The 26,735-nt window shown below is 46.0% G+C and overlaps 9 protein-coding genes across 9 annotated transcripts; 4 read left to right on the top strand and 5 right to left on the bottom strand.

Annotated features, from left to right (window-relative positions):
* Positions 1 to 305: 305 nt before the first annotated feature.
* On the top strand, positions 306 to 2,542 carry AGABI2DRAFT_123286 (hypothetical protein; the record flags this gene model as incomplete). Its single annotated transcript, XM_006457355.1, has 3 exons — positions 306 to 399; positions 451 to 1,575; positions 1,635 to 2,542. The coding sequence occupies 3 exons, from the start codon at positions 306 to 308 to the stop codon at positions 2,540 to 2,542; spliced, it is 2,127 nt and encodes a 708-aa protein (XP_006457418.1).
* A 1,287-nt stretch (positions 2,543 to 3,829) lies between these two features.
* AGABI2DRAFT_212817 (hypothetical protein) lies at positions 3,830 to 4,846 on the bottom strand (the record flags this gene model as incomplete). The annotated part of the gene is made up of 1 exon (XM_006457354.1): positions 3,830 to 4,846. A coding segment is annotated over one exon (1,017 nt), but the record flags the coding sequence as incomplete, so codon positions are not given.
* A 2,715-nt stretch (positions 4,847 to 7,561) lies between these two features.
* Positions 7,562 to 9,571, bottom strand: AGABI2DRAFT_188981 (hypothetical protein). The gene is made up of 9 exons (XM_006457353.1): positions 9,420 to 9,571; positions 9,315 to 9,371; positions 9,189 to 9,255; positions 9,033 to 9,135; positions 8,629 to 8,978; positions 8,299 to 8,580; positions 8,132 to 8,246; positions 8,010 to 8,080; positions 7,562 to 7,956 (listed from the first exon to the last, which is right to left on the bottom strand). Exons 1-9 carry the CDS (start codon positions 9,566 to 9,568, stop codon positions 7,636 to 7,638), a joined length of 1,515 nt encoding a protein of 504 aa, XP_006457416.1. The 5' UTR covers positions 9,569 to 9,571; the 3' UTR covers positions 7,562 to 7,635.
* A 1,504-nt stretch (positions 9,572 to 11,075) lies between these two features.
* On the bottom strand, positions 11,076 to 12,058 carry AGABI2DRAFT_123283 (hypothetical protein; the record flags this gene model as incomplete). Its single annotated transcript, XM_006457352.1, has 2 exons — positions 11,076 to 11,678; positions 12,017 to 12,058. 2 exons carry the CDS (start codon positions 12,056 to 12,058, stop codon positions 11,076 to 11,078), a joined length of 645 nt encoding a protein of 214 aa, XP_006457415.1.
* A 1,181-nt stretch (positions 12,059 to 13,239) lies between these two features.
* AGABI2DRAFT_212813 (hypothetical protein) lies at positions 13,240 to 14,616 on the top strand (the record flags this gene model as incomplete). The annotated part of the gene is made up of 9 exons (XM_006457351.1): positions 13,240 to 13,407; positions 13,462 to 13,488; positions 13,543 to 13,594; positions 13,728 to 13,847; positions 13,900 to 13,926; positions 13,986 to 14,033; positions 14,099 to 14,174; positions 14,232 to 14,339; positions 14,460 to 14,616. 9 exons carry the CDS (start codon positions 13,240 to 13,242, stop codon positions 14,614 to 14,616), a joined length of 783 nt encoding a protein of 260 aa, XP_006457414.1.
* Positions 14,617 to 16,366: 1,750 nt separating this feature from the next.
* AGABI2DRAFT_181630 (hypothetical protein) lies at positions 16,367 to 17,493 on the top strand (the record flags this gene model as incomplete). Its single annotated transcript, XM_006457350.1, has 4 exons — positions 16,367 to 16,376; positions 16,434 to 16,465; positions 16,512 to 17,209; positions 17,271 to 17,493. Exons 3-4 carry the CDS (start codon positions 16,548 to 16,550, stop codon positions 17,491 to 17,493), a joined length of 885 nt encoding a protein of 294 aa, XP_006457413.1. The 5' UTR covers positions 16,367 to 16,376; positions 16,434 to 16,465; positions 16,512 to 16,547.
* Positions 17,494 to 18,380: 887 nt separating this feature from the next.
* Positions 18,381 to 19,515, top strand: AGABI2DRAFT_181629 (hypothetical protein; the record flags this gene model as incomplete). Its single annotated transcript, XM_006457349.1, has 4 exons — positions 18,381 to 18,390; positions 18,448 to 18,479; positions 18,535 to 19,232; positions 19,293 to 19,515. Exons 3-4 carry the CDS (start codon positions 18,571 to 18,573, stop codon positions 19,513 to 19,515), a joined length of 885 nt encoding a protein of 294 aa, XP_006457412.1. The 5' UTR covers positions 18,381 to 18,390; positions 18,448 to 18,479; positions 18,535 to 18,570.
* A 2,943-nt stretch (positions 19,516 to 22,458) lies between these two features.
* On the bottom strand, positions 22,459 to 23,110 carry AGABI2DRAFT_123281 (hypothetical protein; the record flags this gene model as incomplete). Its single annotated transcript, XM_006457348.1, has 4 exons — positions 22,459 to 22,603; positions 22,659 to 22,830; positions 22,885 to 23,015; positions 23,070 to 23,110. 4 exons carry the CDS (start codon positions 23,108 to 23,110, stop codon positions 22,459 to 22,461), a joined length of 489 nt encoding a protein of 162 aa, XP_006457411.1.
* Positions 23,111 to 25,412: 2,302 nt separating this feature from the next.
* On the bottom strand, positions 25,413 to 25,895 carry AGABI2DRAFT_188979 (hypothetical protein; the record flags this gene model as incomplete). Its single annotated transcript, XM_006457347.1, has 4 exons — positions 25,847 to 25,895; positions 25,720 to 25,789; positions 25,592 to 25,657; positions 25,413 to 25,543 (listed from the first exon to the last, which is right to left on the bottom strand). Coding segments are annotated over exons 1-4 (300 nt in total), but the record flags the coding sequence as incomplete, so codon positions are not given.
* Positions 25,896 to 26,735: the final 840 nt, after the last annotated feature.

Here is a 26,735-nt window from a genome sequence, read left to right as displayed (position 1 = left end):
TTACTTAGGAGAAGAAGAATTCGAGCGCCGAGCAAGCTGCAACTTGTTCGTAGCTTGACATTCTCGCTCAGAACAACTTGACATGATAAGCAAGCTATCCGTTTGTTCATACTGTTTTCATCAAGAGAGTAGAATTTGCGAACCGCGATAAATTAAAAGTTGGAAGACCGAGCTATTGGACGGCGAAATGAGGAACTCAAAAGCCATCCATCCCGTCTCGATTCAGAAGCGGGAAACTCCGCCAGATGTTCACGTGACCGAGCGGAAAATGCAAATGAATTGAAATTCTGAGCGTTGTTGGTGACATGCAGAGTGTTCTGCGCCGGTCATCTCGAGTCTCTTCGCCCGGCCAACTATGTTCGCGTATACATACTACCCCAACACAACAAGCTTCAAAGGGTGTGTATGTTTTTCTTTTCCAACACCTTTTTCTCATCCTTCCTCATTTAGGCTCGTCGAGGTCGCGTCTTGCTCAGACCCTTGAACCCAAGTCGTCGTCTGGGAGGTATGAAGTCGCGTCGGAAAGAACTGAGTTTTCACGATCTGAAGCCCCACACAAAGACGCTCATTTTCTTAAAAAATATGGGGGCAAATCCCGCCTTCCAGCGGAACGACGGAGCGATGGCCTTGCGTCTCGAGCACGCGAGACCTCGGCTCCTCTACCCATACCCCCAATTCAACAACAGCAGGTAACAGTGAAAGCGCCGAAATTATTTCAATCCACCCTCGACGCCGTCACTGAAGAATCCGAGTTTTATCATCCTCCGTCCCCAGTCAGTCTTTCGCCATCTCGCCAAACGGAAGATTCCGCGCTCCCCCAGACGACACCTGGTCTACCCACTAAATTTCATTCCCCGCCTCTCCTTCCTGGGTTTATTCCCTCTCTGGATAGTATGCTCGGTCCCAACGCCAGACCGACACCAATCCAAGCGCTCAGTATCAAATGGCTTATAGAAGCACCCCATTCGGAGTTGTCAACGAGTGAGTGGAAGCAATTCCTTCTCGCCTCGGAGACGGGGTCCGGAAAATCGCTTGCGTACATGTTACCACTTCTTCAACGCCTTAAACTTGATGAAGAATCGAATAGTCCTCAAACACGTAGTACCGAACGTGCTCTGAATCCACGTGCTATTATTCTCGCTCCTACACACGAACTCGCACGACAACTTTCCTCATTCACTAAAGCGCTATCACGTCATGTCAAGTTAAGAGCCATGTGCGCTAGCCGGGCAAATAGTCCCAGTACGGCCTCGTCTGACGTGACAGCGAAGAAACTCGCAGAACAGCTGGATGCCCTAACAGCCGGCGGTGACCCTTTCGGAGAAATGAATATGGGAAAGGATAGTTTTCCTGTAGACATTCTAGTTGGGACACCGGTCAAGCTTATGGAAATGGTCCGAGGAAGAGGGTGGGATCGGTTACATGGTAGATTAGAAGCGGACGAAGAAGGAAATCTACCGAAATTGAGAAGGGGACGAGATAAGATGCCGGGTGTAGGGCGATGGAAGAAAGAACCTGAACTTGGGTTGAAGAATGTTGAGTGGGTTATCGTTGACGAGGCGGATGTCCTTTTCGGTATGCCCTTTTTTTGTTGTATAACGTTGATGCTTCTTTATGGCTGACTTCTCTCTAAGATCCGGATTTCCAAGAAGTAACTCGGACGCTGTTGAGCGATATCAGTGCAGCTCGTGGTCATCCTATCGAAATGAAGTCACTCGACTCTCTATTACCTTCTACCATTTCAACCGACTCTTCTACAACCCCTGACCCCATAAATTATCCCTTCAACTTTATTCTCACTTCTGCCACCATCCCCAAAAATCTCGTCAACTACCTTGACCATCATCACCCCGACCTCATTCGTTTAACTTCTCCAAGCGTCCACCAACTCCCTCGAAACCTCAAAACCGAATATGCATCTTGGACAGGTGGTAACAAGTTTGCAGATATCGAACATCAATGTCGAAAAGTCTGGGCATCAGATGATGCAGTTTGGAGAATGGTCAAACCGGATTCACCTACGGCTTTATCGAAAATTCTTATTTTTTGTAATAAGAGTACAAAGGTAGTGGAATTGGCTGGGTATTTGGAGGAGAGAGGGATTAAGTGTGTTGCGTTGACGAGTACGAGTGATCAGAGGAAGAGAGGATCGAATAAACATCTGGAAGGGTTTTTACGACCTGTACAGATTAATCCTGACCATTCTCGTATCTCTTCATCAACAATTTCATTGAAGGCGATGACGAAAAGGGAAGTTAGGGAAGAAGCTGATAGAGGAGATGCTTTACGTGATCCTAAAGTAACTCCACATGTGATGATTACGACTTCGTTACTTTCGAGAGGGTTGGATTTTGCACCGGAATTGGAACATGTGTTTATTGTGGATGAGCCGAGGAATATGGTGGATTTTTTGCATAGAGCCGGGAGGAGTGGGAGGGCGGGGAAGAAGGGGAAGGTGGTGATTTTTTCGAAGATGAAGGGGAGGGGAAGTGCGAGGGGGTTGAAGGTGAAGGAGAGGGTGAAGACGTTGATGAGGAAGTGAGAGAGGGTTTTGAGGATGAGATTCTTTTTTTTTTGCTTGGTTGGTATGAAGATTGACTCTAGTTTTAATCTATACATACGCGTTCTAGAAGGTATTTTAACTCAGACACGAGTAATATAAAGCATGTCTTAATTCAACATATGAAGACACGCAGGTTTAGAATCATTCAACCTAGGTATATCACACAGCATACGGAATCAACATCTACATTTGTATGCACAATGGTATGTCCACTCAGACACACCATCTTCTGGATCGATAAATTTGAATTCTGCCCACCATTGGGCATTTGACGAATGATGAGTAGACGAAGAAGTGCCGATATGGTCCGGAGAGTTTGATATGTAATACTCTAAATGACGTTGAAACCGTTCAAAGCAGTAAGAACAGTCTGTATAGGTGGAATTTCCTTGAAGGGCAACTGTCCAGTCGTGGCCCTCAGCTTCCCCCCATCTTTGTTTTCGTAGATGCTACATAAGGTTTAATCTTGAAGAAGCCCTTCTAAGCATGGATAATCAACTTACAGTGCAACTCGGTTCCATGGATCACTCCGCTTTGCAGCAGTTGTAGAGGGGCAGTTGAACCGCACTTGCATGTAATTGAGACCGCGGCCAGTAGCAACGATCTGTTCAAGTGGCATCTGCTCGAGGACACCATGCTCGATGAACTCTTGACGTCGAGATTCATCCTTGGCGTATTGTTCAATAACCTCAACGGAATTCGAAACTGGAAGAAACTTACGAACACCAGGTCACACACCCTTTCATAGAAAGCTCCCGGAAAGACGGAGAAATGCGTAGTCAAGACATGAATGCAAAACAGGGTCCGGAAGGCCGCTATCGCTTGAAATCCATGTAGGACAGTAGTGAGCGCTTCTCGATATACCGTATGGCGTATGTAATTGTTATCGAATTCCCACTCTTCTTGAGCTGGCCAAGTAAGACAGACATCATCAGAATTTCCGGAACCATTTGCCATGACGAATTGGTTCATTGCAACATTGTCATCATAACGAAGACCATTCGGCACCTTCTCGAGGATTCTAGTCGCATATTGAACTTGAAGTTTTTGAATTTCTTGTTGAATATCAGGTGAAAACTTCGACCGGGAGAAGTCCGATAGGTAGTCTAGAAATGACTTATGGAAGGATCTGAGTGGAAGATTATGAGCTTGGTTAAGCAGGGGAACACGCAGGACTGAACGGAGAAGGTGGACGGCTCCGTAGGCATCATGTCGCGTCATTCCCAACAGGTTGCACTGCACAAGGAACGACTTTGGAGGTTTACCCGAAGCTAACCACAATAAGAGCTTTCGAGTGTTTGCCATGACATCAGCCGGAATTCTGCTCATAATTTGGTCAAACAATAAGTCGAGTTGAGCCATCGGGTTACGGGTTTGACCATCCTGGTTGGTATCGATACAGCCTAGGACATCGCGCAGCTGGGAAGCCGGGTTTCCATAAACAGGGTCATCGATGTATTTGACCACTGTAGAGGCATACGCAAATAGCCCATCCGAAGCTTTAGCAAGTTTTAAGAAATCTTTTTCGAGCGGCCACCGTGGCAAGTCAGTGAGTGAGACAGATGACTTGTGGATTTCATTTAACTCCTCGCGTAAAAAGCGCTCAACGTCTAAGCGCGCCTCATCAGAATCTACCAGAATTTCCTCCTTCGCGAGTGCTGGGGTGACTCGAGTTTGAGAAAAAAATGAAGTGATATGAGGTTCCGGGCGACTGGCAATGAGCCACACGAGAGGTGAGGTTGGATATATGATACAGGCATCCAGGATCAGACCGAGTAGCTCCTGTTGCGTGCGTGGACCACTGCATTCGTCAAGGCCATCGATGATGATTGCAATACGGGAAGAATCTGTTATAAGTCGCTGGTTTATGAGGGGTTGAATGATGAGTTTATTAAACTGCGTAGAAAGTGATTTTTGGAGGAGAGAGGGATCAGCGGTGACCTCGGCCTGTATGAATTGGCGATAAAGTCCGTGTTTGACTGCGAGTTGATATGCTAGAGTCGTTATAGTTTTGCTTCCATCAATGCGACCGTTGACAGAGAAGAAGATTGATGCACCGAGATGAATGCTTTTCAACTCAGCAACTGACTGCATGATGGCCGATTTTCCAACTCCTGCGAAACCAACTAACCAGAACAGCTTCTCCCGATCACGATTGATGATGAAGGCCTTGCACCGTTCTATGACAGCAAGTCGAGTCCCCGGATGACATCGTGGCGGTGGACTACGATCGGAAGAATCATATTCTGCTCCAGGTATGGTTTTCTTGAATAGCTCCTTCATGACTAACGAAGACGACAGTTAGCAGAAGTATCACAAAATGTGGGAAAAGAAAAGTTACAATTGTCAGAGTGGACGTTGTCAATGAATGTAGGTTGGTTCATAGCGAAATGGTGCGCATTATTGAATGTGCCCGATTGGTGCTGTACGTGGCTAGGATTCTGAGATCCTTGCAGATAAAAGAGCTAAACTCACTGGAACGGACAGGAACCCTTCTGGGTCCGGTACATGGTATGCAAATGATGGATGAGCAGAAATTTGAGAAGTTTTCGGGTTAAAGGGATCGTTTGTCGGAGGGTATAACAAGAAGCTCGCAGCAGCAGCACTGCTTGAGCTACCTAGTCGATTTGAATCACGTATATATAGAGACTGATCGGGGAGACTTTTCCGACAAGAAGGGGAAGTAGGTACAGAGGAGGGAAAAGCACGAGTCCAGAAATGACGAAAGCCAGAAGCCAAGGAACCTGAAAAGCGGTTGGGTCGACCAGGGGATGGCTCGCGGTGGGACATATGGGAATGAGAGAGTCGGCGTGAGTATACATGAATGTCCTGATCATGATCGACAAGGCTGATTCACACTGTCAAATTGACAGTGTGAATAATGTTGGAGCGAACATCACAATGATTCTGACTGAGACTCTTGATCAATGATCAGGCGTCCTCCTCTGTTATGAACCGTTTTTAGCTTCTCGCATATTATGATTCGTTTAACTATATAATTCATCTAGCTATATAAAATAAGTAGCCGAAATCCATGTCATGAAAATAGATTGGTATTGACTTGTTTTCAAACTTATTTCTACTCGACATAAGTATTAGTTTCAAAGGATACTGACACCTGCCGCTTCCAATAAGTGCTCTATCAGTGATCAGATCTCAGAGGTTCGGTCAGTCACAAGTGACAAACCCCTACATTCAGACTCAGCTCTGACACCATTGGTCAACACGACACGCTAGCAGTCATGCCATCGGCTACGTTCGTACTCAGTTGATGGCGACAAGCGTGACAAATTCCATATTATTTGCTGAAAATCCCTCCTCTCGACCGCACTTCATACTACACGAAGTGGTTTGCAAAGTTCATGTTGAGCTATACATCCGGCCTTTGCGAATGGACACGCCCAAGGAGGTTGAATCTTGAATTTCTGATCACCGTGATGATAGTAGTGGTCAATTTTTCTCACGAAACTTCAAAAGCTTCAAATTTCGAAAATTCCCTTATGCATAATTTGGAATATCGCAGAGAGTTAAGTTAGTTGACCCGAAGTGCGGACAAAGAGGAAGCTAGTCCGTCATGTTGAGATCAGTGGACTCATCACACCACGCTACCGTCGAACCTCTCGGGCGAAACGGTCATCGAAGGGCACATTGTCTGAATCATCTGCAAGTCGATAGGCTGATGCTTATGCGGGTGTGCTGGGATCCAATCAGGCCTCAAGTTGAATTATTAGGAAGAAGCAATAGCGGGTCTCGGACTGATTGAGACTCGGAAGCGCTTGGCCCTTGGCTGTCAGCGGACGTTCTCAGAATTTTCAGGTCGTAAGATTTTTAGAAAGAGGCTTGACTGAACAACTTCCAATTGCTTGAGTTCTGATGAGAATCTCATGATCGTATAAAGCGACTTGCGCTTTACTGCAGAAATTATCCAGAAAAGATCAAAGAGACAGAGAGGAAAACGTGGGAGGCTGAGTTAAAAGGATAGTGCGGCCTAGCATCCGTTCCTAGTCCGGATTAGTGAAAACTACAGAAAGTCTTTATGGCGTGCAGAATAAAAATATACCTGACACTTCGGTGATCAAAAACAAATAATAGCACAATGAGGAAACGAGAAAGAGATTATTGAATGTATAGGGTCGTTTCAAATGTAGGATGACGAGTACAAGAGCCCCGAATGGTATGTTGAATAGATGATATCGGCCTATCATTACAACGCCAAGTCCATCCTCCACAACTCGTCGAGGGGTCAGCGCTAGCTTCACCCAGCATAAGAAGTTCCTCCTTTTTTCTCCGCGGTCTGTCTGCCACCCCAAGTCATCTTCTTCGTCTTATTCAACGAATAGTTGTCCAAGAATATATTGTTCTCTTTCTTTCTCTCGGTCTTTTGATTTTTTCTTCACTGAAACCTGGCAGTAACTTAACTTGTGAGGTCGATCGTTTGATTGAGAGTGCTGCTTCCCTCCTCAACATTGGGTAATCTTGGTAGGCATAAGTTTTGTACTGGGCTTAAACTGCAAATTCGACAAATTCAGACCGAAAGGTTTAGCGTGCTGGCGCCGTAAATGAGAGTGGATAAAAAGTTTGTTTGACGTTCAAGTGTCGTCAGGTGGTAGACTCAAAACAAACACTGTATGGATATACATGTAACATCACTGTAATTCTAGTTGGTTAACGCATAAGGCCTTAAGGAGTTAGGTGTAGATAATAGAGGAATGACTTGCGGGACAAAACACTCAATGTTGAAGCAGTGTGGAAGACCAGAGTATCTACGAGCCAAAGTTCGCCAGCGGCGGGATCGGTGTTGTAAACGCCGCGGCACCGGTCGTGTCGCTCCAACTTGAAATGGCACATCCGAGAAATCGGTTCGAATCTAACCTATCACTTACGATACTCCACTCACAACACCGTCATCGTTTCAATACGGCTAGTTTAAGTGTCAATGGTATGTTCGACCGCTAACTCCGCTCACGGCCTGCATCCTCCCGTCATGATACCAGAATGTAAAAGTGAGGCGGATTTTAATCGCTAGCTAAAATTATATCAATAAGTACATGTTACATGTGATGCGTTTGCATTTAATTTATCTTCTTTCCTTCGGTCAACTTTTTAAACCCCCACCAAATCCCGCCAATTCCAAACAATGCCCATCCAAGCCCTGCATGCGTCCAATATGGCAGCCTTTCATATGGCTCCACTCCTGGCGGAGGTTTCACCAAAGGCGCGATGAACAAAAACACATTAGCAACTCCGAATAAAACGGTGGTAAGTAAAGTGGCAGTTGACAGATGATGCCAACGGTAATGTTGATGCTCCGGGGACTGAGACGAGGAGGCGAAGAATAGATAGATTAATCCGAAAGAGATAACGGCATTGATAATTGTGAGCGGATATGATGCCTAGAGATTGATTGATGAAGCGGGACCGCTGGGCAACTGTAATAATTACGTACCAGGTTTATCACAAGATTATACGCATCGCCAGATGGAGCGAAAAAGATTATTAGAACGCACAAGAACCAGTCTGTATTGACATCGATGAGTATCAGCGGGCCGATGTTCACGAGAGACGAACGTAGACTATGACCCGCAAATGGGGCGTCGAAAGGCCAATTCGAGGCCCATAATTTACTCCAAGGCAAAACTCCCTCTTTTCCCAGTTCTTGATTGATGCGCCCTTGTGCAAACACCTATTAAATATCATCAACCCGCCATTGGAGCAGATACAAGTATGAGACTCACCACAGCAAGCACACTTCCTAAGGAAGAACAGGCTACCCCAAAGTCGACCCATCTTTCTACTTTCTCTCCCCACATGTTCTTCATCAATAGTGCCACGACGAGCCGGCCCGAATCCACAATCTCACTCTTCGAAGAAGCAGCAAGGTAGGCGACGTTTGAAAACAGATAAAGAGCGGCCACCACGGCGACTGCCAAAGGACCTGCTATTTTAATTGTCCTTGGATTACGCATTTCCGATAGTGCATAGTTGGCGTTCGAGAACCCGATGAAAGAGTAAATTACCTAGACGAAATTATGAGAATATAAAGAGATTGTGGAAATATCACTCACACTATACAGTGCCAGACACACAGACGACGCACTGGAGATGGTGCCATCCCAGATTCCCCTAAAATTTTCGCGGCCTCTCCACCTATCTTCGACTAGATCAGAGGAACTTGGGATTCCATAACGAAGTGCCACCAGCCCGGTCGCGGCTACAATGGCTAGAACGATCAATTTACAAATGCCGAGAGCGTTTTGTATTCGAAGCCCCAAATCTACTCTTAATCCATGAAGAAGGACAGAGAAGGTTATGCAAAAGAAAGCTGCAAACTTGAGGGCCAGAGACGAAGGTTCCTCGCTGGAAAACGCTTTGAGAATATATTCTGCAAAAACTAGCGAGTTACCAGCTCCCCAGCCTGTCCCATGAAAGTGAGTGACATATCATTATACGCAGTTTAGAAGCCACACACCAATTAATGACATACTTCCGGCGTAGAGGCATGTTACGAGGAGAGCTGGTTTGGGGAAGAGGTACTCTAAATAGTTCTTCTCCGCTCCGTTTTTGGGAATCGCCTATGAGAAGTTCATATGGAAGTGAAAGATGGTATGGAAAAGAAAACACGCACAGTTCCCCACACAATATATACTTGCATCCCAGCTGCAGCGTATAGGCTTCCCAAGATCCATAGCAAGCTGACGCGACGCAGTTGAGAGTGAATTATAATAGGTGTCTCAACGCTGTTGATACTGACAGTGAAAGTCCAACGCTTCCGCTCAAAGAAAGTACTGTTGCAGGAGTGGCAAAGATGCTGTTGAGAAGTTTAGAACGAGTATCACTGTGAACCTAAATGACCTGCCCAGTTCCGATTATTCGGTTGAAGATGATGAAAACTACGGAGAAGAAGCCAATGCCCTTCTTCCGGTTGACAGGAGGACTCCTTGATGGCTTTCCGTAGTGTCGGACGTCTGCACCGGCGAGTAAAGCTTCCGACTGCAGGCTCGACATTCAAGGAAATGTGAAAGTGAGGGATAGATAATAAAGTTCAGGTGACTGGCACATCCAGCTGATATAACAGCAGCTTCGGCATCTCCCACTCCGAGTGCCATATCTACAGTGTGGCATGAAGGGATTGCGAGAACTGCGGACGGGATGTATCAAGACCAAGAAAAGTCATACCCACATTTAAGGGGAGATCGATGCAAGCACCGATCCCGGAAATAGCGATCTATAATCCTATTCGGGTATCACTTCCTCTTCCCTCTTGATCACTCAATCCCTTCCAGAACGGCGCCAGAGTAGGGTTCCAAGGGATAAATGGCTATCCAGTCTCAATCTACATCTGATGATCACTTGCTTCCATAAGTATCGTATACATCGGTAAACGGATGTGTTCGCAATTCCACCTGTAGCCTGAGCTCAGTACGCCAAGATGACACCCAGGGGCTATCAGAAGCGTTGCGAGATAATTATAAGCTATGACCCGTGCCATCATCGTCTTCCCTCTCGGCTCAATGCAGCCGGCGGCCCTAACCTCAAGCAAAGATGATGCTCAACAACCAGCTGATATCAACATTATGGACCACCGAAATATGCATCATGGCCCACAAAACTAACATTAACTTGTGCAAAGGCATCTGAGTCACTGATGGCTGCGCTCATCAACGTGGGAAAAAACATATAATCTTGAAGTTCAAGTTGTTGCCACGATCACCGCATTTTCGGAAGTCTGGGTGGAAGAATACAGGCGCTCGGAACTTCAAATGGGTCTGATGACTTCGATCCTACAACAGGCCTATGATGACATGCAGCGAGTCCCGTTCGAATTTACGAGTCTCTAATCGATGGTGGGAGTGAGCTGGGCAAGGTCGAGAACTGGGCAAGCGAGACTCCGTGGCCTTATGTTCATATGTTCATCATCATGTTCCGGATCACACAACTATTGCCTAGTTGTGAGAAATACCTTGAGCACATCAACAAACCATTCGTAATTGAGCTGGAATACATTCTGGTCGCCCAGCACAATTGGCTCAAGCCAAAAAGCCTTACTATTGTAAGTCATATCACATACTTGGTTCCACAGCGCAATCTTCGAAGCTTCCTCCGTGTAGTCCATCATCATCATCAATCATCTTTGCGTTGAATAACATGATGCACCAAAGGGATCTGGATGCTAGACTATGCTTTTAGTGGGTTTTTTGACACAACTATTGCTAGTGGTCTGATATAGAATGAGGGTATATAATATACCCTCATTCCAGTGTTGGACGTGCTGCGTCAGCTGCTGACTTTGCTGGCAGTTGCTGATCAGTTGCTGAGCAGCTGCTGACCTTGCTGACTTTGGTAAGCAGCTGCAGCACATGAGTAATCCTTAGGTAACCAGTGTACCACCGTCTCCGCATTCGCGATGCAGACCCAATTTGTCCATAAAATCCATGAACAATACATACATAATTGTGTAACGTAGTACTGTACACAAGAGAGAAAGTTATAATACAAAATCCTGAGGAATCAATCAAAATCCGTCCATGACTACGGCTCCAATTGATAAGTCTAGACCCTCATCATCAACGAGTTCCCCCTCGGCGTCCTTATCAAGTAATTCATAAAATTCAAGTCGATCCTCCAAAGTCAAAACGGCGAAACGGCCATATAGAGATTTCCAATAGGGTGACTCCAATTGGAATAAGTCTGCAATTTTGATTGGGACCCACTTATCTGAAAATGCAAGTGAGCCACTATTGTCATGTTCATCATCTATAGCTTGTTGCACTTGAGTAGCGATAATGCCAAAGAACAAATTAATCTTGTGTAGAGGATTAGGTTCTGTAGAATCAGCCTCGGGTGCATCTGGCGTAAGGTTTCCGTCAAGTGGAACATTTCTCCTGAAGATTTTCGATACTATCTTCAAGTGGTAGCATATGAGCACCGCTAAATCAGCAAGCGTCCCAGCCAATGGCGTTGCGATCATCAAAACGTGATCTACGTGGGAAAACTGATGCTCAGCATGCTGCTCAGCTTGCTGCTCAGCATGCTGCTCAGCTTGCTGCTCAGCATGCTGCTCAGCTTGCTGCTCAGCATGCTGCTCAGCTTGCTGCTCAGCATGCTGCTCAGCTTGCTGCTCAGCAGCTCAGCAGCGCAGCAGCACCAGTTGCTGAGCTTGCTGTTTGATGGCACAACACTGGGTATATATACAAAGCGAGGTCAATTGCACTGAAGAACCGGGAATGGAAGATCGAGATATCACAGGCGGTGAGGTCGGCGTAGATATGCCGGACCCCGGGCCCCGGGGCGGATCGCACCGGTGTTCCCCGCTCCCGGATTATTTCGGCCAGATAGCGCTACTGGATAGGCCAGGCCAGCGGCGCAGGTGACAGATAGCGCTATCCCGGATAGCGTCATTGTTGTTATTGTAGGATGGCGGTCGGCTCTTGCATCTGCGCACCCAGATTTTACCGCGACAGATGCAACTTGCCACTGAAAGAATTCTGAAGACATGATGAACCTCATCGCCTTCACAGCGGAGGGGTGAGGCCGGTGAGGGGTTGAACGTTGAACACTAGAGACTCTGCGGCAGCTTGAACCCCCACGCAGCTTGCTTATCACTGATGAAACAATCTATGATAACTAAAAGAGCCCTAGACGATTCTATCATGAGGTGTATTACAATCCGATAAATCGAACTAGGCTCTTCTTTCATATCTTTCACCCAGAATAGCGACACTGAGGTTCAGCATAGAAAGATTGATGGAACTCTTTCACAGGGTTCCGAAGTGACATTGTTGATAAACGTAGTATGCAACCCATCACAGGAGATTTGTGAGCTGGAATTTGAAGAAAGACAAGAAGTGAGTTGAAACAAAGGAGAAAGGGATATTGGGAAGATTAGCGGAGGGGTGCTAGCATCCAGTATCGCATCGTCCCCAGAAGTTCTCAACAATCTAGTCTCATATTTCGTTACTAGCCTTCAGGACATATCACGATTTCCTGATGCAGGACGCATAAGTTGGCGGATTTGGCTGAGGAACATTGGATGGGCCAGCTGCGTTTGAAAAAACATTCCAGAGGTTGTAATTTCGCGCCCGCAATTGACTTCAGTTGTATTGAGGTCCTGGTGGTCCCAGTGTCAGGCTCGATCATGATCATGTCCACGTCAACGAATATATTTTCACGATCAATTGATTCCATCATCCTTGACATCCATGAACTCGATTTCACAATGGCTAAGACTCCCGAGCTCCCCTATTGATATAGGATTAGTATGTTCGTGGGCTCGGATCTGGTGGCGTTTCAATCCTGTGCGCCGATCGAATGACGTCCCGCTGGCCAACCCCGTCTGAATCGTAACAACTGAGACGCCCCGCCCCGTGTCCGTTTATAATCCTTGCCGTCGAATGAACCTCACATTCTTCCTCTCCGTGTACTCCGTTATCCTAGTCATCAGCTATCGCACGTCGTCTGTCATGCTACCTAACGCTATCTCTCTGCCTTCGCTTGCCTCCGTCAATTCACTTGGCTCCCTGGCGTCTCTTAGTTCTCTTGGTTGTATCGGCATGGGCCTAGCATGCGTAGCGACGACGGTATCTGGCTCTGTCATACCTAATGCGGAGGCACGCGTACCAGAAAATATTGCCGTTGGAATGGGTGGTGCTGGTAACGAGCTGAACTACGAGGTGGCTATGGGATTTGAGAGCATTAGGGATGGGAGTGCTATCAAACTTTTTAGGCCGCGAGCGCCTCAGGAAGGCGAAGGAGACGGTTCTTCAGCCCCCGGTGGGGGAGGTGGAGGAGGAAAAGCCCAAGTTATTACGACTTGTTCGGTTCCTGGAACTGCGGCTTTGACTTTTGTGAGTCTCGTTTTATGATTTCCGCTACTTGTGCTTCTCATCACTCTGAGATAGGATGACGGGCCGTATCAATACACGTTCGTTGGTCGTGATTTTTTTTAAGACGCGTTTTACTAAAGGAACATATCTAGTGAGGAAGTCAGTAAAATTTTGAAGGATAACAACGCGAAAGGGACGTTTTTCTTCAGTAAGTGAAACACCTTTCCCTATCAACACTAGTTTCTAATTAAATGAACACCTATCGTTACTTCAGATGGACAAAACTGTTTGTCTGCGACCCTGTTTCTCTTAACGCTCTAACTCAGAATTTCGTACCCTAGTTGGGTGCATCACCAGCCCTGCTGACGCTGCGCGTGTTAAGGCCGTTTACGATGCCGGTCATCAAGTCGCCTCACATAGTTGGAACCATAAGGATTTGGCCACGCTGTCCAAAGACGAAAGTTCGTATCTCGTCTTTGATTCACAGATATTTATTCATTTGTCCGCTATCAGTCCTTAGTGAAATGTCATCGGTTTCTCGTACGCTCTTTTACAAACATACCTCTATGACAAGAACTTAAAGAGTTTCATCCATTCAGAGGCTATCCAGCAGATAACTGGTGTCAGACCGGCACAAATGAGACCTCGTATGTCTACACATGCACTCGCCAACCTCCAGGTTGATTATCTTTCTTTCTTTCTTCTTTCATAGCCTTCGGTAGCTACAATGACGCAGTACTCGAAGCAGCTGGTCAGATCGGCGAGGATGTCGTTATTTGGAACCTCGAGTACGTTTTATCTTCATCTTTTCTATTTCAATTCTGTGTCGGCTCATGTGTTTACAGCTCAGGCGACTCTGTTGGAGCCGCACCGGATGAATCAAAAGCTCGATATAATCAGGCCGCTCAAGGAAACTCACCTATTTTGGCGTTGAACCACGAGACTCACGGTACGTTCCTACATACTAAAACCCGACATTGACGACCAAATGCCTCATAGAATCAACCGTGTAAGTCTTATATTGGCCAATTTATTCAAGAAGGGAATATGCGCTGACGATCTTGTTTTTATAGGAAGGATATATTGCCAGCTGCAATTCAAATTCTTCAAAATTCGGGGTATCGACTTGTCACAGTTGCCGAATGTACGGGCAGGGAGCCATACTTGAAGTCGGATGCTCCTCCCCTTACTCCTGTGAGTGCCGTCTGCCCCTATCCGGTCCACGGATAGATTGACGACCTGTCCCAAACTCTGCAGTCAAATTTGAGCTGTGGCTGAGAAATTTTCGAGGTCAAAACAGTCATGGCGATGTGTTTATCGGTATGACAAGTACTGTGATAGTGATTGTCGTGTGTATTGGCATTACTCATCGAGATATAATGTCCTTTCGCTGTGAAATTGTCTTCTATTATCTTTATTCCTATTCTGGACCATGCCTGCATAGGCCTGCACTAGGCCTGCATGCGCTCTCCTTCAATCGAACTGATCCGCACTGAAATTCAGTGATATAGTCTGATATAGTAGATATAGTCCTGGTATTAAATAAGCGCAAGTTTACTGGATGTTGTTAATATAAGCGTTCACAAAGTGGTTAGGGGTACAATTTAGGCACAGGGGGTTACGCCACTACAGTGGGAACCAGGTGGGAACACAGCGGGAGTGTTGATAGCCCTGACGGAGTACCATGTCCGGAAAGTCATTGATCATAGGCTTGTAACTCGGCCACGTAATCCATGTATGCGAACCTTCGGTTAATATTTTCACTATGAAGCATCTGACATCTGTAGCGGTCTGCCGGTAAGTGAAGAAAAGGTACGTACTTAAATGTTTGCCAAGGTTTCAGCAACTTGATCGAAGTTCATTCCGTTTGTCATCGTGATCACGGTCAGGAAATCATATGATGACCATGATGAGATACTGATAGGCTATAGCCTATACACGGCGGACAAAACAACTGTCAATTGATAGGTTAGGGTTAACTGTCAACTGATCTGTCAATTGCAAATTCAGCTATTGTCACATGTGACAGAGGTTGTTACGGTGTTACCCCCTAAGTTTCGTCTACATAGTAATGTAGTCATGTTCACATATGCATCATGATGCGCAGTACATCTCGTACCAGAGCGTGACACGCAAGCAATTTAGCGTGACACCCGAGTGACAACTGATCAACTGACAAATCAATTGACAGCAAACCCCGGCCAATCAATTGACAGTTGTTTTGTCCGCCGTGATAGGATAGGATAGGATGAGATTAGGCTGTGGTTCGAGGACCCGTTCGGCCAATTTGAATTTCCCCCGCGTTTCGTTTCCCCCCTGTTTTACAACTCGTAATCGCTGCCAACTTATACTACTACGAGTTATCTCAATCATCTCAGATGCGATTCCGACGTGATCCCAAAGGTCCAGGCCCCAGGGCTAGTCGCCAATTGTCCCAACGCCGTTAAGGCTCCACCAAAAACCAAAAAAAAAGAAGAGAAAAAACAAAAATAAAAAGTGACTCTAACGTGGTCTTCAAGGATCTAGGTCTGCACTGTGCAGCTTCCTCATGGGTAATGGAACACCGCGCGAGGAACGAGCGCGGTGTGATCATCATGAGCACTCAATGAGTTCTCGGATCATTTAGTCCGCGTGTGTGTGTCTGTTTGGATCACTCGAAACTTATCCATCAATATGTATACCCTTTGACATTTTTATCCTTACTCTCCCTACGCGTATTTCGAGTCGCGTGTCGTACTACTCTCGATCGAGGGCTCTTAGCATTCCCCAAGCTTTCAAACAGTTGTGTACAACTTTTCTCTCTCTCTTACTCTGAACGTTGTCCGGCCATAACGAGAATCCAGTTTAGGAAAGTTTCATAGGGGTAATTACAGGTGGTTGATCTTAATTCGCGGCTTGCCCGCTTGAGAGCCCCTAACACATAGCCGCTGCAGGCTTTAAAACAGGAGTAACTCATGGCGACCGACCAATTTCTTTCCTCATTGTTATCAGCAAGTCTTCCTTCTCTATTGTGCGCATAACAGGGAATACTGAACCGTTAGCTATAGAGCACTATTTCTGTCTTCCAACGGGCCTCTAGGCATTTTTAATAACAGCTCCTCCCTCTGTGTGCCCTCCCCGATCAGTACCACGCAGCAACGACCACTCGTTCTGTCAAGAAGATGGAAAATATCACTGCCTCCGAGGAGGGTAAAATCGATTTTACATATGGAGATGATAAGTGCCAAACATATTACAAGACGTTCGGAGATGTGCGCGACCGCTCCAAACGACCTCTTGTTGTGCTGCATGGAGGTCCTGGCCTCATCCATGATTACTTGGTTATCCATTCAGACCTATCGTCCAAGTACGGTATACCCATCATCCTCTACGATCAGCTAGGAAACGGCCGCTCTACTCATTTCAAAGAGAAAGCACCGGAGTTTTGGACATTCGAGCTGTTCATTGCTGAACTCGAAAACGTGATTGATTATTTTGGAATTCGGGATGGTTTTGATATACTTGGTCATTCGTGGGGAGGAATTCTTGCTTCCGAGTTCGAGGTTCGCAAACAACCAAAGGGCTTGAAACATCTCATTCTCGGCAACTCCCTTGCTGCATCCAGTCTCTGGAATGAGTCAATTGGGCAGCTCCTTCAAGCGTTCCCGGATGATGTGAAGGAAGGCATTGTTGGAGGTATGAAGGAACCTCAGAAATATTTTGAGGCGTTGAAGAAACTTCATGCCGTTCATGGTTGCGCTGCTAAACCGTTCCCTTCAGCGCTCATGAGGACGCTTGAATCGGTATTTGGGCCAGATGGAGATCCTACCGTTGCTTCTGCTCCGTGAGTCGATAAAACAAAACTGGTTTGCAGAAATAATTAACGTTCTGTATGTATGTAATAGGATTGTCAAGGATTGGTCGATTATCGATCGCCTTCACCTCGTTCGTCCACCCACCTTCGTCGTCAATGGTCGCAAAGACTTGTCCCAGGACTTTGTCGTAAAACCCTTTTTTGAAAGGATTCAAAAGGTGAAATGGGTTACGCTCGAACATTCGAGTCATTCTCCCTTTTTCGAAGAGAGAGAAAGATATATGCAACTTGTGGCGGAATTCTTGTCGTTATGAAATGATATCATATAGCAAGGGTTGGACCCTGCTAAAAATATATATATTTCTCTTTCTCGTCAAGCAGTTTGGAGAGAACCTCGATGTGTCGTCGGCCAACGTAGGAGATCTCATGCTAACAAATTGTCTACACAAGTACTCAAGCATCGAATGTTCACCGATCACAGTTTGTACCATCGTGAAGACCATGCGAGTTAATGAACTATGCGCTTCAATCGCTCGAACATGGTCACTTAGTATAGGTCAACGCCGGCACAAAAGTACGCAACGTTCAGCCTGTTTTCTTGTGATTCTGCATTATTGAGGGGCTTTACAACTAATCACTAATCATGACCATAATCCATGTATGCGATTATCTTCAATATCTTCATGGCAGATTGCCTCGAACGAAGTGAGGTAGCCTTGATTCCTGCACCCAATAATACACTGCAATGACTTGCCCACTGAGGGCTTTTCAAGGGCTAAGTTGGTTCACTCGATCTATAGATACCTGATATCTTCACTATGAAGCCTCTGCAGTAACATCGAGGTAACTGCCAGCAAGGGAAGAGAAGCTATGTAATCAAAGAAATTCCGAAATTTCAGCAAGTTGATCAAAGTGTCATCACGATCATGGTTAGGAAATCATATGATGACCATGATAAGATCCTGTGGTTCCAGGACCCGTTCGGCCAAATTTAAATTGCCCCCGCGTTTCGTTTCCCCCTATTTTACAACTCGTACGCGTAATCCTGCAATCGGTACAGATTCTCATGGCCTGCTGTGACTCCGACCGCGCGTGATCCACATCGCGGCTTGCTCGCTTGAGAGCCCCTAACTATATATAGCCGCTGTGGGCTTTAAATAGTAGGAGCGACCTAATGACGAGCGACCAATTTCTTCCCCTCATTGTTATCAGCAAGTCTTCCTTCTCTATTGTGCGCATAACAGGGAATACTGAACCGTTAGCTATAGAGCACTATTTCTGTCTTCCAACGGGCCTCTAGGTACTTTTAGTAACAGCTCCTCCCTCTGTGTGCCCTCCCTGATCACAGTGATCAGTACCACACAGCGACGACCACTTGTTCTGTCAAGAAGATGGAAAATATCACTGCCGCAGAGGAGGGTAAAATCGATTTTACATATGGAGATGATAAGTTCCAAACATATTACAAGACGTTCGGAGATGTGCGCGACCGCTCCAAACGACCTCTTATTGTGCTACATGGAGGTCCTGGCTTCATCCACGATTACTTGGTTGTCCATTCAGACCTATCGTCCAAGTATGGTATACCCATCATCCTCTACGATCAGCTAGGAAATGGCCGCTCTACTCATCTCAAGGAGAAACCATCGGAGTTTTGGACGTTCGAGCTGTTCATTGCTGAACTCGAAAACGTGATTGATTATTTTGGAATTCGGGATGGTTTTGATATACTTGGGCATTCGTGGGGAGGAATTCTTGCTTCCGAGTTCGAGGTTCGCAAACAACCAAAGGGCTTGAAACATCTCATTCTCGGCAACTCCCTTGCTGCACACAGTCTCTGGAAAGAGTCAAGTATGCAATTCCTTGAAGCATTTCCTGACGATGTGAAGGAGGGCATGACTGGAGGTTTGAAGGAACCTCAGAAATTTTTCGAGGCGTTCAAGAAACTCCATGCCGTTCATGGTTGCACTGTTAAACCGTTCCCTTCAGCGCTCATGCGGACGTTTGAAGCGGCGTTTGGGCCAGATGGTGATCCTACAGTTGTTTCTTCTCAGTGAGCCAAGAACGAAACTGTTGAATGTTTGCAGAAATGATTAACAATTTGTCGTAATAGGCTTGTCAAGGATTGGTCTATAATCGATCGCCTTCACCTCGTTCGTCCACCCACCTTCGTCATCAACGGTCGCAAAGACTTGTCCCAGGACTTTGTCGTGAAGCCATTCTTTGAAAAGATTCAGAAAGTGAAATGGGTTACGTTCGAACATTCGGCTCATTGTCCCTTTTTCGAAGAGAGAGAAAGATATATGCAACTTGTGGCGGAATTCTTATCGTTGTGATATGATATGATATAGTAAGGGTTGAGCCCTGCTAGAAATATAACTTCCTTGTCAGCCAATCCGGAGAGCGCCTCGCGTGTCGTCGGCCAACGTAGGAGATCCCATGCTAAGAAGTCGCCGTCTACACATGTATCCAGCAACCCGGCGGTGCATCGAGTGTGCACCGACCACAGTTTGTACTATCATGAACTGTCCATGTAGGTTAACTACGCACCTCAATCACTCGAACATGACTACTCAGGCGCCATCGTCAAAATGCGCAAAGTTCAGTCTGTGCTCTTGTGATTCTGCATCATTAGGGGCGTTTTACAAGTAGTCTTGTGCGGCGGGATGCCATGTGGTTGACTTTTTAAAAATTATTCTCCAAAAATTGAGCACCTTTGGTACTTATCGACCTTACCTTCTCACTGGCGTGATGCATAAGCAACGTCGGCGGCTGTCTGGCAGAACTATCTCCATGTCAAAGGTGAGCCACCACTAACCTCATTTTCTGAGCCTTTGTTTGTCGGAAACGGGTATGAAAAAGGGATAACGACATGGTTTTTTACTCTAGGTGAGTTGGATCGGTTAGTTCAAGTTCCATTGTCGTGATATCAATGCTTAACGGGCCGTCTGAACCGCTCAGACCACGCATATTGAGTATCGTTCTACATGTCTACCCTGACTTGAGAAACAGCGCAAGGTGGTTGACGTAGTCACACTCACCAAGACAGATATTAAGGAGCAGAAAAGGCTATGAGTCGGCGTAAATAAGGCTTGTCCGTCATGCAAGTCCTGTAGGCCTTACCAGTACACAATATGGCCGACCTGGTCTACCAACAAAGAGTAAGGTACAATGGCAATAAATAGACCTAGAAGACGCGAAGGTGTGTGAAAGAAAAAGCGGAGGTAGTGCTTCCGTTGCCTACAACATATCGCAAGACAAGACCACGAAGTATCTCGCATAACTAGGCGTATAATTGGATTTGTAGACCAACCCCGGCGTATGGCATCTCTGTATTTGTTCGCTGTTAGACCCCAGAGAATACACTGATCAAACATGCACATGACACTAACAAAGGCGGTAAATGAGAGCATGAAGAGACACGAAATGAAACTACACGAACGTGAAAGAAATCACAATTTTCGAGTCGGGCGGTTCCATCACCATGCAACTCGAATCGAGCTTTAGCGGAGGAATGAGTTTGCTTCCTATCAAGGCCATCACGGCTGTGAAGAATACGAATCCACAAAGGAGAAAAGCGGCAATCTTGGCGCTGCGTTCGTATAGCGCATACACTAGCAGGCTCAGATTACTTCATTGCGGGGGGGAAATCGTTAAGTATTTTCGTACCTCTTAACATGAATACCAGTCGAAGATTGAGTAACAGTAGGCCTACAGCGCTGGTCTGGAAGCCAAACCACATATGACAGTCCATCATCTGCTTCTTGAAGACGTAAGGATGGGTGACGACCAGATTGATACTAGGTTCTAGAGTTAGTTATATGTACATCATGCAGAAAATAACCTACATCTGGATAGCTAGTGCCCAATAACGACCAAGAAAGAACATTATCTTCAAAGCCCGATCGCTGCTACTGCTTGTCAGAACAATTACTAATGAGTCTTCAATCTTCAATGATACTTTTGTTGAGTGATACCAACCGCCAGATACGGTTTACTTCTCTATGCCATGTTATTACTTGATCGTATACGAGCAGCACCAGGCTAGCAACTAGAGAAAGTGATCATTGGGCATGTACCTGGTAATCGAAGAGACAAGGTGACTGACTGTTCGTGTACTGTCTGACCATAATTGAAGACATACGCGGGAAATCGTCTACTAAGAGTGTCGCTTCTCGCCTCAACTAAAAGACTTCATCCCGTCAAGTGCCCTGCCAGGTTTTGTATGCTGTTCTCACCGTGACCTAGCCTAATGTGACGATCATGTGGCACTTCCCTGACGTCCCGCTACACCTTAAAAGTATTGTTTCTGGAATTTCACGGTTGTCAGAGACATAACTTACCTTTCTGTATATATAGATTGTTTGGTTGCTGATTGGTTGCTTGCCTTTTGGATACAATAGAGAACAGATTACGTGTGCGAACCATGCTCCGGACGACGAAGGTTTGATGAGAGAATTTATGATGTAGTAGTATGGTACCTCTCTTAATGAGTTTTCGCGCTACCAACCACACATCAATGGACCAACACACAAGCAAAACACAAAGATAAAGTCAAGCAGATTGAAGAGAATCTCGATGTGTCGTTGGCATCAAGATACGCAACGTTCAGCCTGTTTTCTTGTGATTATCATTGCATCAGTGGGGTGCTTTACATGCAGTCTAGTGCGGAACGCCTTGTGGTTGACGTTTGGAAAATTGTTCTGCAAACAATGAACGACGTATACAACTCGATGAATACCTTCGGTATATGTTGACCTTACAGCCTGGCTTCTCACTGGCATGATGCATAAGCAACGTCAGTAGCTGTTTTGGCAGAGAACTACCTCCATGTCAAAGGTGAGCCACCACAAACCTCATTTTCTGAGCCTTTGTTTATCGGAAACGAGTATGATCTAAGGGATAAAGACATGAAGTTTTTCTACTCTGGGTGCGATAAATCGGTTAGCTCAAGTCCCACTGTCGTGTTGATAGTTAATGAGCTGCCTGAACTGCTCAGTCCACGCATATTGAGTATCGTTCTACATGTCTACCCTGACTTGAGAAACAGCGCAAGGTGAGTTGAAGTTGTCAAACTTACCAAGACAGATAGTACGCAGCAGAAAAGGCTGTAAAACGGTGTAAATAAGGCTTGTCTGTCATGTAAAACCTGCATGCCTTACCAGTACATAACATGTCCAATTCGGTCTACCATCAATGAATAAGGTATAAGGGCAATAAATAGACCTAGAAAACGCGAAGGTGTGTAAAAGCAACAGCGGAAGTAGCGATTTCGTTGCCTACAAAATATCGCAAGACAAGACCACGAAGAATCTCGCATAACTAGGCGTAAGATCGGATTTGTAGACCAACCCCGGCGTATGGTCTCTGTATTTGTTCGCTGTTAGACCCCAGAGAATACACTGATCAAGTATGCATATGACGCTAACAAAGGCTGTAAATGAGAACATGAATATTAGACGCTAACAATGACACGAACGTGAAGAATATCGCAATTTTTGAGTCGGGCGGTCCCATCGCCATGCAACTCGAATCGAATTTCAGCGGAGGAACGAGTCTGCTTCCTACAAAGGCCATCACGGCTGTGTAGAATATGAATCCACAAAGGAGAAAAGCGGCAATCTTGGCGCTGCGGTCGTATAGCGCATGCACTAGCAGGCTCAGATTACTTAGCTGCGGGGGAAAATCGTCAAGTCTTTTCGTACCTCTTAACATGAAGACCAGTCGAAGATTGAGTAACAGTAGGCCTACAGCGCTGGTCTGGAAGCCAAACCACTTATGGCAGTCCATCACCGGCTTTTTGAGGATGTAAGGATGGGTGACGATCATGTTGATACTAGGTTCCAGGGTTAGCTATATGTATATGTACACCATGCAGAGAATAACTTACATTTGAATAGCTAGTGCCCAATAACGACCAAGAAAGAACATCATCTTCAAAATTCGATCACTGCTACTGCTCGCCCAAAAAAAAACTATTAGTGAAATTTGTTCAATGATACTTTTAAAGAATAATACCAACCGCCAGATACGGTTCACTTCTCTGTCCCACGTTATTATTTGCTCGTATACGAGCAGCACCAAGCCAGCAACTAGAGAAAGTGAAAGTCATTGGTCATGAGAGTAATCGGAGAGACAAGGTGACTGACTGTTCGTGTACTGCCTGACCATAATTGAAGACATACGCGGGAAATCGTCTAGGAGTGTCGGTTCTCGCCTCAATTAAAAAGTTTTAACCCGCCAAGTGCCCTGGGCTTCGATTCGTCGAACGTATGCTGTTCTCACGGCGTCACTAGCCTAGAGTCGCACCTACGTACGACCAGCGCCGTGATTACGTGTCAGAACCATGCTCCGGTTGACGAGCGTTCAATGAGAATATACCGAGAATATACCAGTGATGTGCCGGTCATGAACCTAGTGCTCAAAGTCATGACCGGGTCACGACCCGGGGATTCCCGACGACCTCAAGGTCATGAACGTCGTCATCAGCTCGTCATTGGCCTTCATAGGTAGTTAAATATAGATTTGTTGCTATTACTGCCCGCCGACAACGGGTCAGTGACTAGAGTTGCACTATGAGATCAGTGACCGAGATGCGAGCAGGACAGGTTCACAACTTACTCAGGCTCCTCCTCGTATAGGGCTTGATGTTTGATTTTGGGAACACAGCATGAAAAGATATGTTCGGTGAGAATGTTAACAAGCATATCTGAAGCAGGAGCCTGGAACTCCATAATCTGTTGAATTTGGAAGCGGAAGTTGATTCAGACTCTGACTCGATGGAGGTAGACATGACATTCCCTTTGACGAACAGACTGAGTAGTTTCTTTTACTCCGGTGAGATATCCACAGGGCTCATTTGAATTTGTAGCTGTTTACATTATTGATTCGGGAACCTGTCACACGAAGGGCACAACCATTGTATCATATCCCGGTTGCAAGACGTTTCGAACAAGCTGCAAAACAGTTAACGAAGTCTCCCAGTTTGAGGCAATTGCATAGTGCAGTGAACAGCGGTTTCGAGATCAGGGAACATTGCCGAAACGCTCGAACCTCTTTCACACCCACACGAGTTTTGAAGATTAGTGGGCTGCGGAAAGTAGGGAAGTTACCGACGCTCAAGTGCTCAAGCTCAAGCACCAGCTCCTCCCGTCGATCCACTAGTCAGATTATTACTAGTACCCACACCACTCGTCCCAGGTCCGTTCCCACTCCCATTTCCCCTCCACACCTGCCCTCCCCCCCTGCTGCTGAAGCTGTTGTTGTTACTGATTTAGGTATGCATTCCCATCAACAACCTCAACTATCCCGTCCTCAAAATCCCCATCAGACCCGGAAACGGATACGTCGCCGTCGCCGCTGTAGTCGTAGCGGATCTGGACCTCGAAAATGGTATCGTCACAACAGACACAGGGGGATGATCTAAGGTACAAAGACATGGAGCTTTTTTACTCTGATTGAGTGAAATCCGTTAGCTCAAGTTCCACTGTCGTGATATCAATGCTTAACGGGCCCTCTGAACCGCTCAGTCCACGCATATTGAGTAATGTTCTACACGTCTACTCTGACTTAAGAAACAATGCACGGTGAGTTGAAGTTGTCACACTTACCAAGACAGAAATCAAGGAGCTGAAAATGCTGTGAAACGGCGTAAATACTCTTGTCCCGTTACACGTTCTGCATGCCTTACCAATATATAATATGGCCTATCCTGCCCACCATCATAGAATAAGGTATAGCGGCAATAAATAGACCTAGAAAACGCGAAGGTGTGTAAAATCAACAGCGGATGTAGTGCTTTTATTACCTACCACATATCGCAAGACAAGACCACGAAGTATCTCGCATAACTAGGCGTATAATTGGATTTGTAGACCAACCCCGGCGTATGGCATCTCTGTATTTGTTCGCTGTTAGACCCCAGATGATACAGTGATCAAGCATGCATATGACGCTAATAAAGGCTGGAAATGAGAACATGAATTAAACCTGAAATATGACACGAACGTGAAAGATATTATAGCTTTTGAGTTGGCTGATTCCATCGCCATGCAACTCGAGTCGAGCTTCAGCTGAGGAACGAGCTTGCTTCCTATCAAGAACAACCCGGGTGTGTAGAATACAAATCCAGAAAGGAGAAAAGCGGCAATCATGGTGCTGCGTTCGTACAGTGCATACACTAGCAGGCAGGCTCAGTTAATCGCGGAGGGCAGATCGTTGAGTTTTTTCGTACCTCTTAATGTGAAGACCAGTCGAAGATTGAGTAACAGTAAGAGTACAGCGCTGGTCTGGAAGCCAAACCACTTATGACAGTCCATCATCGGCTTCTCGAGGACGTAAGGATGGGAGACGATCAAGTTGATACTAGGTACCAGAGTTAGCTATATGTACATCATGTGGAGAATGACTTACATCTGGATAGCTAGTGCCAGATAACGACCCAGAAAGAACATTGTCTTCAAAGCCCGATCGCTGCTACTGCTTGTCAAAACAGATATTAGTGAGTCTTCAATGATACTTTGAACAAGTGAAGTACCAACCGCCAGATACGGTTCACTTCTCTGTCCCACGTTATTATCTGATCGTATACGAGCAGCACCAAGCCAGCAACTAGAGAAAGTGAAAGTCATTGGTCATGAGAGTAATCAAAGAGACAAGGTGACTGACTATTCGTGTACTGCCTGACCATGACTGAAGACATACGCGCCGGGAAATCGTCTAGGAGTGTTGATTCTCGCCTCAATTAAAAGGCCTTATATTGCCAAGGGCTCTGGGCTTCGAATGCGCGCATGCTGTTCTCACGACCCACTAGCCTCGAATCGCACCTACGTACGACAATAGAGAACAGTCCTGGCATCAAGAAGTGTGCGTCAAGAAGTGTCAGATGACAGATCCTGCACATTGACCAAATCATGTTATCACTGTGAGTGATTCCACTCAAACCTGGCGGCTAGACCAAATTTGGTCATTGACAAATGAGCGGCCATCGTAAAAGTTGATGCTCCCGGAATTCAGAGAACAAGCAAAGGATGTAGTGTCGAATCGATGTAATCGGAGATTTTGTAATAGAAAAGAACCAGGTAATCAACGAGGAGTCAGGGCTACAATCTACTGATATCAAATTCTGGCTACTGGTAGAACCGTCACTCGGCTGCATAGTCGAGATGCTCGGAAAAAAAGAAGGTTGTTCAAGATGTAAAGCAAAGCGTTCAACAATAACCTTACTCTCGACCTTTAAATGAAGCCTTGTGTCGACCATGCATCAACCTTCAGGCATAACCTCATGTACTTAGTTTCGAACGTGTTTGAACGTGTTTGATAAATCGCCGACGGCCGACTGAGTGATTTCTGGCTTGGCTCATGCTTGGCTGTAAGGCCGTCAACTTCAAGTCTTTAACGACGACTAGTCTATGTGCGATGGAGTGCAGCCTCAAGCTTCAATGCTTCAAGCCCGAGCCCACTGGGCGGCCTAAGCTCTGGGTTCAGCTTGAGATTTGTGAAAGCCCGGGCGGTGGAGAAGTTGAAATAACGGCACGTATGGCAACTACGCCCGTCA

The sequence above is a fragment of the Agaricus bisporus genome, assembly GCF_000300575.1.
Source record: "Agaricus bisporus var. bisporus H97 unplaced genomic scaffold AGABI2scaffold_17, whole genome shotgun sequence".
NCBI classification, from domain to species: Eukaryota; Fungi; Basidiomycota; class Agaricomycetes; order Agaricales; family Agaricaceae; genus Agaricus; species Agaricus bisporus.
Note: the sequence above shows the minus strand (reverse complement) of the source record. Positions and strands in the feature narration are given on the sequence as shown.

Bases quoted from the DNA above. Each gene is read 5' to 3' on its own strand.
- AGABI2DRAFT_188981 (XM_006457353.1), bottom strand. From the start codon at position 9,568: ATGTCGAGCCTGCAGTCGGAAGCTTTACTCGCCGGTGCAGACGTCCGA. The intron at 9,136-9,188 runs GTGCGTGTTTTC...AACTTCTCATAG, and splicing joins TATATATTGTGTGGGGAACT to GCGATTCCCAAAAACGGAGC. The intron at 8,247-8,298 runs GTGAGTCTCATA...GATATTTAATAG, and splicing joins TAGGAAGTGTGCTTGCTGTG to GTGTTTGCACAAGGGCGCAT.